General features: G+C 39.3%; 4 protein-coding genes across 5 annotated transcripts; all 4 read right to left on the minus strand.

Moving 5' to 3' along the window:
- Positions 1,087-3,358, minus strand: LOC107631537 (berberine bridge enzyme-like 21). Its single transcript, XM_016335009.2, has one exon. It carries the CDS (start codon positions 2,790-2,792, stop codon positions 1,188-1,190), a length of 1,605 nt encoding a protein of 534 aa, XP_016190495.1. The 5' UTR covers positions 2,793-3,358; the 3' UTR covers positions 1,087-1,187.
- LOC107631536 (berberine bridge enzyme-like 21) lies at positions 3,547-5,901 on the minus strand. Of its 2 annotated transcripts, none has more exons than XM_016335008.2 (2): positions 4,141-5,901; positions 3,547-3,762 (listed from the first exon to the last, which is right to left on the minus strand). In XM_016335008.2, the coding sequence occupies exons 1-2, from the start codon at positions 5,759-5,761 to the stop codon at positions 3,656-3,658; spliced, it is 1,728 nt and encodes a 575-aa protein (XP_016190494.1). In that variant the 5' UTR covers positions 5,762-5,901; the 3' UTR covers positions 3,547-3,655. The 2 variants fall into 2 exon arrangements, with proteins under 2 accessions (XP_016190494.1, XP_020975579.1); XM_021119920.1 differs by lacking the exon at positions 3,547-3,762 and adding an exon at positions 3,859-3,911 and having other exon boundaries at positions 4,137-5,901.
- LOC107631534 (pentatricopeptide repeat-containing protein At2g03880, mitochondrial) lies at positions 6,099-8,993 on the minus strand. Its single transcript, XM_016335006.2, has 2 exons — positions 8,793-8,993; positions 6,099-8,248 (listed from the first exon to the last, which is right to left on the minus strand). The coding sequence occupies exons 1-2, from the start codon at positions 8,866-8,868 to the stop codon at positions 6,411-6,413; spliced, it is 1,914 nt and encodes a 637-aa protein (XP_016190492.2). The 5' UTR covers positions 8,869-8,993; the 3' UTR covers positions 6,099-6,410.
- LOC110269542 (berberine bridge enzyme-like 21) lies at positions 8,915-9,618 on the minus strand. The gene is made up of 2 exons (XM_021117477.1): positions 9,019-9,618; positions 8,915-8,941 (listed from the first exon to the last, which is right to left on the minus strand). The coding sequence occupies exons 1-2, from the start codon at positions 9,616-9,618 to the stop codon at positions 8,915-8,917; spliced, it is 627 nt and encodes a 208-aa protein (XP_020973136.1).

Consider the following 10,394-nt stretch of genomic DNA (forward strand, 5'->3'; position numbering starts at 1 on the left):
TGATATAATTAAATTTATATATCTAATAGTTATTGAATAAATCATAAAAGGTAACTAACTGTACTGGATGTCTTCGGTACGGGTTGAGAGATGGATCGGGAACTTGCGGGTCGAGGCGGACGTCGGACTATTTGACTGGAGCGATGGGGGGTGGTACCTGCAAAGACACTCCGACGCTCAAGTCAGAATGGATCTAAGAGGTAGAAAGTGTGAGGAATGAATGAATACTTGGGGGGACTTGGGCCTTTATTTATAGGTGATGGTGATTATCTTATCTTATCTTGTTTGGGTAAGATAAGGGGGACGTTCGAATTCGAAAGTCGGTTGGGAGTTTCTAGAGAGCCGGTTTCGGACCTTCCAGAAGAGTGAGGCGGATTGGACCTGAAAAACCGGAATTGGGTTCGATCCTGGTCCAGGATCCGTGGGCCAAATCCGTAACACTAACCTTTTATTTACCAGAAGTTTGACTAGAAATCACCTAATAAAAAAACGCTATTACATTCCCTCATGATTACTATATCATCATTTCTTACCTTTTCCTTTTTTTTGGTCTTGATCACTTCTTAGCTCAAAATTATGATGATGAACTATATATAGGCCTCTCTTAGTCCATTTTCACATGCGCCTAAAAATATTTTAACGATGTTAGCCCATATATGGACCAATAGAATTCCAAGCCCATCCTATTTACCATTTGTGAACAAAAATTTTTGGAAACTTCAAATTCGCCACAAATTAGTACTTAATTTGTTAGACAATAATAAAAATAATATTTGGGAGCTTCCAACCTTTCCTACAAGACATCATCCAAAAACAAAAAAGACTTCATCCAAATATATTCCTATCGTATGGTTCCAACTTCCAACCAAGCATGAGCCAAAAAAATAATTATCTCTAGGCATACACCTAAAAAAATGAATATTAAGATAAAAATAGTTAAAATTGTTAAATATTTTGATAAGTTTAACTAAAGTGCTTGACATTACATGTAGCTATATCTCAACAATCATTTTCAAATAGAAATTTCTCTAATCATCTTCATCTGAGTAGTCAGTTTGTTATCTTGTCTATCGTTAGAGAGAACTTACAAAAATAAAATAAAATAAAGAAAAAGAGAGGTGAAATTGTAATGACCAAATGATTAATCAAAAGAACTAGTGAAGTAGTAAATCCAAGCAATAATGGTACTACAAAAATAACTTGTTGCTCCCAAGAATTGGTATACTCTGCTCATTCCAGAAGAAGTTTTGAGGATCAATGGCACTTTTAACCTTCACCAACCTCTCAAAGTTTCTATTAAAATACTTGGAACCATAAACCACCCCATCTTGGTAGCTATCCTTGCCATGCATCTTCACACCAATATCAAGATCCCTATAGTTGAAGTAAGCACTCCTTGGATTCTTTGACACAAATGGAGTCATGTAACTGTACATCATTCTAATCTCACCAATGAACTTCTTATCAGCACCATCTCCTCCTCCCTCCCATGTCACACTATACTGAACTTTGTATAAATTCCCAGCACGATGAGGAAACGGTGTAGCATCATAAGGAACCTCATTCATTCTTCCACCATATGGATTGAAAATGAGAACAACTCTTCCCAACTCAATCATCTTCTTCCATATCAGATTAAGCCCGGCTTTCGAAATCGGTGTCTGAATATAATCCGATTTCTTCTTGTTGTAATGCACCCTGTAATGGCTTCTATCAAGCAATGCCTTCAATGTTGATCCATCATTGTAATTAGCCCACCATAAAACAGAGTCAATCCACCTCATTTCATGGCAAGTTTCCTTCTTTAAACCCAGTAATGGAAACTCCTTTTCCAGCAGTGTCACAACTTCATCAGCTCCTCCAAGAAACAAAGCCATAACCGAGGCTCTCATGGTTCTTTTCGCTACCGGCTGCATCACCAGCCTCATGAAGAGTCTCTCATCTGTGTGAGGAGCAACCTGCTGCCATTGGAAAACAAGATCAGTTGCATTCTGCTCAAGAGTCTTATCAACCTGGAAAACAGTAACCGTTTCCGGCACTGGAACTAGCCTAACAGTGTAGGACAATATGACTCCGAAACTCGCTCCTCCGCCGCCTCTAATGGCCCAGAAAAGATCATCCCCCATTGCTTCCCTGTCAAGAATCCTACCATTTACATCAACAATTTTCGCGTCGATGACATGATCAACTGATAAGCCATGCTTTCTGATCATGTTGCCATAGCCTCCTCCACTGAGGTGGCCACCAACACCCACAGTGGGACACACCCCTGCAGGGAAGCCATGAACACTGCTCTTCTCATAAATTCTATAGTAAACTTGTCCAAGAGTGGCACCTGCTTCGATCACAGCAATCTCGTTTTGAACATCCACAATTACATTCTGAAAGTGGAACATGTCAAGGATGATAAAGGGAGCCTGAGAGACATATGAAATGCCTTCAAAATCATGGCCACCACTCCTGATTTTGAGTTGAACACCAATGCTTTTCGCGCAGAGAACAGAGTTCTGTACATGGTTTTCATTAAGAGGGGTGATGATGAGTAATGGCTTTGGGGTTGAGGGGTTGTTGAACCTGGCATTTCTAGCAGAGGCTTTAAGGACAGAGTCATAGGATGCGTTTGTTTGGGAATAAACTATGTTTGAAACTTGGTTTGGTTGGTTTGTGTGGGTTTTTAGGCAGTTGAGGAAAGTGGCAAATAGGGAATTTCTTGATGATGGGGCTGCCAAACAGTCAGAGGCATAAAGAAGCAGAACAATAAGAGTAGCAAGGAGAGAGATTGGTTTTTCCATGGATTCAGTTCTTGGAAATTTAGTGTGAGGTTGGAAAGGTTCTTAATTCAGAGAAACATGTTGGACCACTTAAGTGTTGGTAGTGCTTTTCTGCTTTCTCTAATAATTGAGTTGTGCTGTCAACTACTCAAATTGATGATATTTTTCTCCAACACAGTTCATTCTAATAATTGTCTAGCTACATGTGTTGTCAATTTTATAAATTTGAAATGATCTCAAGTTTGTGATAATATACACATGATGAAATTTACATTATTGAGAATCCACTTCAATGCTTTAATTAGCTTCTGTCAGCTTAAAAGAGTGTAAAAGTAAAATATAAAGAGAAAAAGTCAGATATAGCATATTAGCATGTGGATGGTGAAGTGGTGCAAGAGATTCTTAGTAAAGAGAAAATTTTCTAGATTATTATTTAACATGTTCTACATGTAAACGGTTTCTCTGTATATATGATATATGATAGAGCTCAATGGCATCTTGATCTATATAGCCGACCCCACCTAGTGAGTCAAAACTTTGTTGTTGTTGTATTATTTAACACGTACTCTTTCTTTTTATAGTGGACATATGTACTCCTTTAATTATAAACTTAATTTGTACACAACCTTATTAATATATAAAAAATTTAATCATAGATTTTTTAGCAAATAAACAGTCATTTTGAAAAAATTAAGGGTATATTTGGTTTGTATTTTTATTTTCGATTCTTATTCAGTGTTTTCTAGTTTTAGAAATTTATAAAAGAAAATTGAAATTAAACAATAAAAATAATAAATCTGTTAAATGGAATTTTCAATCTACATTATCTATTTACAATAAAGCTAGATCAATTATTCAAAGGGCAAATTGGCCATGTATGCTTACTAAACAAAGTACAATAATCTTATAATAAAGAGTTCTAGGATGAGTAACCCTACCCCCTTTACCATGAGTTTTCTACCTAGGCTGCGGTTAAATGGTTTACCACCACCTGCAAGACAAGACATTCAAACATGAGTCCTACAACCTATGTATACTTGGGGCTAATAGATGATCAAACATCAAATTATCAAAGGTTTTCTTTTAAAAAGAGAGTATTAATGTGACAGTGGATACACTAAAATAGTTTGCCTAAGGTGCTTGATAATCTCAAACGTGTAAAATAAATAAATCAGATAGCTGAAGGATCCATTCCAGAAAACTGCATAATATTCTCAGAGAAAGAAGAAATCTTTCAGTTAGTCAGGAAAACCATGTTTTGCATTGAATATGATTGGATAATGTCTACCAGCCCAGTGCAACAGACATTTAAAAAAAAAAAAAGAAGGAAATTTCACTAGCAACTAAGGTATTATATATAGACACTTACTTGGATTGGTGGGAATGCTTTGTTCATTCCTGAAAAAGTTTCCAGGATCAACAGCAGTCTTGATCTTCACTAACCTCTGAAAATTATTGCCAAAGTACTTGGCACCATAAACCTCTCCTTCTTCATAGCTATTCTTCCCAAAATTGTTGGTACCAATGTCAAGATCCCTATAATTCAAGAATGCCCTTCTTGGACTATTTGACACAAAAGGAGTCATGTAACTGTACACCCTTGTAGCCTGATCCATGAAATTCTTTTCTTCAGCAACTTCAGATTGCTCCCAATTCACTGAGTACTGAATCTTGAACAGATTTCCGGCACGATGAGGAAACGGAGTAGCATCCGGCACTATCTCATTCATTTTCCCACCATAAGGATTGAAAACAAATCCAATTTTTCCCAACTCAATCATCTCCTTCCATAACCCTTCCAACCCATCTCTTGAAATTGGTGTCTGCACATAATCAGACTTCCTCTTGAGGAATTCGGCTGAGTAATTCCGGCCAAGCAAGGCTTCAGGCTTTGTGCCATTGTCGAAATTAGCCCACCAAATCACAGAATCAATCCAACTCATTTCAGAACAATTCTCCTTCTTTAAACCAAGCAAAGGAAAGTCTTTTCCCAACAATGTGACAACCTCATCAGCACCTCCAAGAAACAAAGCCATAACAGTGGCCCTTACAGTTTTCTTCCCCTTCACAGCCTTAGAACTCACAGGCTGCAATAGCAGCCTCATGAAAAGCCTATCATCAGTATTAGGAGCAACCTCCTGCCACTGCAGAACAAGCTCGGTAACAGTATCATTCTGTTCCAAACTCCTTTCAACCCTAAAAACAGTAACAATTTCTGGCACAGAAACCAATTTAACTGTGTATGATAATATAACCCCAAAACTTGATCCTCCACCGCCTCTAATGGCCCAGAAAAGATCATCCCCCATTTCCTCCTTGTTAAGAACCCTACCATTCACATCAACAATTTCAGCATCAAGAACATGATCAACAGATAACCCATGTTTTCTGATCATGTTACCATAGCCTCCTCCACTGAAATGGCCACCAACACCAACAGTGGGGCACACCCCTGAAGGAAAGCCAAGAACTTTACTCTTCTCCCAAATCCTGTAGTAAAGTTCTCCAAGAGTGGCACCAGCTTGAACCACAGCAACCTCGTTCTGAACATCCATAGTGATGTTTCGGAGATTGAACATGTCAAGAACAATGAAGGGTTCGTGTGAGACATATGAGACACCCTCGAAGTCATGGCCACCGCTTCTGATCTTGAGTTGAACACCAATTGTTTTGGCACAAATGACAGCACCTTGGACATGGGATTGTTGCAGAGGAGTTACAACAAGTAAAGGCTTTGGTGTTGAGGTTGAGTTGTATCTGGCGTTACGAACATAGGCTTGTAGAACGGAAGAAAAGGAAGAATTGGATCGAGCATAGAGTATGCTGGAGAGTTGGGGCGTTGAAGAGTTTGTGTGGTTTTTTAGGCACTGGAGGAAAGGGGTATACACAGATTCTGGTGTTGGTGCTGCCACCAAAGAAGACACATGATCAACAAGAACAAGAAGAAGGGAAATCGCAGACAAATGAACCAAAGAGGTTGATTCTCTCATTGCCTTAGTCTTTTTGACTAGGTGTCTGCGTCAGTGTGATTCTGGGTTTATGCAAGTTATTTCCTTTTTCTTGTCTTTTTTTCCAACTACATTGCCTCACACGTTAGTGAAAGAATTTCTATAGATTGTCTTAATACTTTAGTCAAGTTCCAAGTTCGTGTCTACTTTGGTTATAGAAAATAATTAAAAAAAAAAAAAAAAACTTTGAACAAATTAGTCTATAAAACAATATTTTTTATTAAACTAAAAATAATTAAGAATACATATTTCTCTGCACATAAAATCTTTAGAAATAACTATAAGTCTATAACTCGGTTTGAATGATAAGAATAAAAAGTCAAAAAGAAATTGAAAATTGCATTTTGATGTTTCCATGTTCTGTTTTACATTTACACCTTCAAAACACAAACTCCCTAGACCGACTTCCCTTCTTTCAAACCCAAACTGATTACCCGGGTTAGTTCATTCCTGAACGCTTTATGCATGAACTTCTGTCTTTATGTAGCCCAACGTCTCAAAGGTAGGTCTATATGTCTCTACTAATTGAACTATTGGAGACAAATGTTGAACCGCAGCTACTTATTCATCCCAGTTCACCTCTTTGTGAGTATCAATATATTCTGTCTTGGTCTTACGTGCTTCTACTATGCTACCAATAATCGCCACAGGAGCAGATACCATCTCTAAAATGATGGTATCGGATAGGGTCTCTAATTACAATGTGCCGCCGCTCTAACTTCGCTATAAGTTTTGCAAATATATGGCAGTCCCCACAGATCCTTAGGTTCTTCCATATTCTAATACTTTTCTCCCTTGGAAGGCTCATGATGCCAAAAGCAATTGCCAGTTTCTCACTGTGGTACCGAAGGGAGTCTTCTCTCTGTTCTCCTTCAAGATCTTTTAGGACAAAATTTGTATCAGGAACATAACCGGCACCCTTTAGTCTAGAAATAAATTGATCCAACTTCGTATTGATTTCATCAATTTGGGGATGCGATTTATCTCCCAAAATAAAAGCATGTACTTGCTTGTTGACTTCAATCCAGCTACAGCCAGGTTCTTTCCTTATGCCTCTCGCTCTCATAGTCCTCCGAACATCTACAACATCGTTCCACTTTTCCGAGTTTGCGTAGATATTAGATAACAATACATAAGCTCCTGTGTCCTGTGGATCTAACTTTAGAAGCTCTTTAGCAGCATATGTGGCTAAATCCACATTCCGGTGGGCTCTGCAAGCATAAAGCAGAGTCCTCCATGCTATAACATCCGGCTCACAACTCATCTCCTGAATTAGCTTAACCATGTCATCAAGCTTCCCAGCTCTTCCAAGAAGATCAAGCATGCAACAATAGTGCTCTGTTTCAGGATCTATCCCATAAAGATTCTTCATAGACCGAAAGTAGTTCCAGCCTTCATTTACCAGCCCTGCATGACTACATGCAAATAGAACCCCAAGCATTGTTATATAGTTTGGTTTTGGACCCATAACTTTCATGGAGTCAAACAAATCGAGAGCTTCTAAGCTGAAACCATTTTGAGCTAGTCCTGCAATCATGGTGCTCCAAGAGATAACATCCTTCTCAGCCATCCTATTGAAAATGAGCTTTGCATCTTCCACACTACCACACTTGCAATACATATCTAACAATCCATTGTTAAGGATAAGATCTTGATCATACTTCAGCACATGGACATGCGCCTGCATCCCTAACTCCAACAATGATAAACTAGTACACGCTCTCAGAACACTCGTGAGAGTCGGTTGTGTGGCCAGAAAGCCAGCTCTCCTCATCCTCTTATAAAGGTTCAAGGCCTCATCCCCATTGCTGTGCTGAGCGAAAGCAGCGATGATGGAGCTCCAAACAACAGGGTCTCCAGTCACCATTTCACGAAAAACAGTCTGAGCTTCAAACAACTCTCCCAGTTTTGAGTAAACATCAATAAGGGCACTTCTTACAAAGACATCAGACTCCAACCCCACCTTCAGTATGAAAGAATGAAGCTGTTTGAGATCAGAGAGCCTCTCACAAGACCTCAAAACAGAAGAAAAAGTGAACATGTTAGGCATGACACCTTCTCTAAGCATACCAATCAAGAGTCTCATAGCCGTATCATTCAGCTTAGCCTGAGAATAAGCAGATATCAAAGTCGTCCATGAAACAACATTTCGTTCGGGCATTTCGTCGAACAGCTTGTGTGCCTCTTCCAAGAGGTGGAATTTGACGTACATATTGAGTAGTGTGTTGACCAAGAAGGTCTCTGGAAGGTACCCATTTGAGAAGACGTGGCGGTGGACGCGCTTACCGACGCTGACGGCACGACGCGCGAGGCAGCACTTGACGAGCTCGGCATAGGTGAGATCATGGGCACGCACACCGCGCCTTTCCATGGCGTCCAAGGCGTGCATGGCTCTGGGAAGGTCCCTCTGGTGGCACATGGTGGCGAAGTCGTTGAGCAGCGACACCGTTTCATCGCCTGCGGCGATTGGTGACGCCACAGATGCACAACTTCGCACCCACCTCCAAACTACTTTCATAGCTTATTTTTGTCACAGGTTAAAGTGTTGTATTTTTCGAGACTTATTGTATTAATTAAATTAGCAATTCCATTAGAATCTTAATACAAGATATATACTATTGTGACATTAAACTATCCCAAGATGCAAGTGATGGGATGCTCTGTTCATATCTGAAAAAATTACCCGGATCTACCATGGTTTTCACCTCTACCAACCTATCAAAGTTTCCTTTGAAATACTTACTACCCCAAATACTAGCTTCTGCATAACCAACATTTCCATCTCCATTCACACCTATGTCAACATCTCTATAGTTCAAGTAAGAACTTCTAGGTGAATTACACACATAAGGTGTCATATAATCATAAAGCCTTCTAATTGCATCTAAATAATGATTAGCAACATCATTACCCTCCTCTTTCCAATTAACAGAATACTGAATCTTATATAGGTTACCAGCCCTGTGTGGAAATGGTGTTTCCACCTCAGAAATCTCACTCATTCTCCCACCATAAGGATTCAGTGTTAGAACAGGCTTTTCTAGCTCCATCATCTTCTCCCACAAGCTTTCAAGCTCCGTTTTCGACATCGGCTTCTGCACATAATCTGATTTCCTCTTCAAGAATTTCTCTGATTCAGGCACCCTTTGAAGCAAAGCTTCCCTTGAAGTTCCCACCGGATAGTTATACCAAAACAGCACCGAATCGATCCAACTCATTTCAATGCATTGTTCACCAACCAAACCAAGTTCAGGAAAATTCTCCTTCATTATACCTAGAAGCTCTTCTGAATCTCCAAGAAACAATGCATTGAACTTAGCCCTTATTGTTTTCTTCCCATTTCTTTTCACTGGACTAAGAACCACTCTAATGAACAAACCATGGTGTATTCTATGGGCAACATGCTGCCATTGCTGAACAATTTCAGTAGCACCTTGTTCCAATGTCTTTTCAACTCTGAAAACAGTTACAACCTCTGGCACAGGAACAAGCTTGATTTTCCATGAAACTATAACACCAAAGCTAGCTCCACCGCCTCCTCGAATAGCCCAAAAGAGATCTTCCCCCATTGATTTCCTATCCAAGACTGTTCCATTAGCATCCACAATTATTGCATCAAGAATGTGATCAACAGAGAGGCCAAATCTTCTCATCAAGTTGCCATAGCCGCCGCCGCTTAAGTGGCCTCCAACGCCCACAGTGGGGCACACACCGGCGGGGAAGCCATGAACCTTGCTTGTCTGAGAAATCTTATAGTAAAGCTCACCAATTGTGGCGCCAGAATCAACCCAAGCAGTGCGATCGTCCATGTTGATGTCCACTGATTTGAGCATGAACATGTCGAGAAGAATGAATGGGAGCTGGGAAACGTAGGAGAGGCCGTCGTAGTCATGGCCTCCGCTTCTGATTCTGATCTGAAGAGAGAAGTGGTTACAGCAGATGATGGAAGCTTGAATGTGGGAGAGGTGGGTGGGGGTGATGATGAAGGAGGGTTTGGGGGTGATGGGGGAAGTGAACCTGAGGTTTCTGATGTAGGAGTTTAAGATGGATGGGTAGGAAGTTGTGTTGGGAAAGAAGGTGACTTGAGAGATTGGAAAAGAGGGGTGTGAATGGAGACAAAGGCACTGGAGAATATCTGCAGCAGCCATTGGAATTTCGGGTAGAAAGATCGGGGCCAAAAAGAGTGCATAGGTAGTAGCCATTGATATTTGATACGATGCAGAGGTTAACTTGGCTTGTGTCCCATATACTGCAATCAGACCAAGTCCAAGTCCAAGGAATAGGACAACACCAAATAACTTTATAATATTTTAGATAATATTTTTATTAACAATTAATAATTTTAGATAATCTTTTTTTTGTGACTATTTTAGATAATGTTTAATAAAGGGTTAATTTTTTTAGTAATAGAAAAAAATTGTACAGTATTTCATTATCATGGCTAATTGGTGTATTTTTTTTTATACGGATTTTTTTTATTTTAAATAAGAATCTTTAGATTTGAGAAATTTAAGAGTCAAATTTTTATCGTATATTTGTGATAAAATAAAATTTTTTTCGTTGTAAAGCATGTTTAAAAAAAATTTTTAACACTAAAATACAAATCAAACTCTCA

Source organism: Arachis ipaensis, chromosome B03, assembly GCF_000816755.2.
Source record: "Arachis ipaensis cultivar K30076 chromosome B03, Araip1.1, whole genome shotgun sequence".
Taxonomy (NCBI): Eukaryota; Viridiplantae; Streptophyta; class Magnoliopsida; order Fabales; family Fabaceae; genus Arachis; species Arachis ipaensis.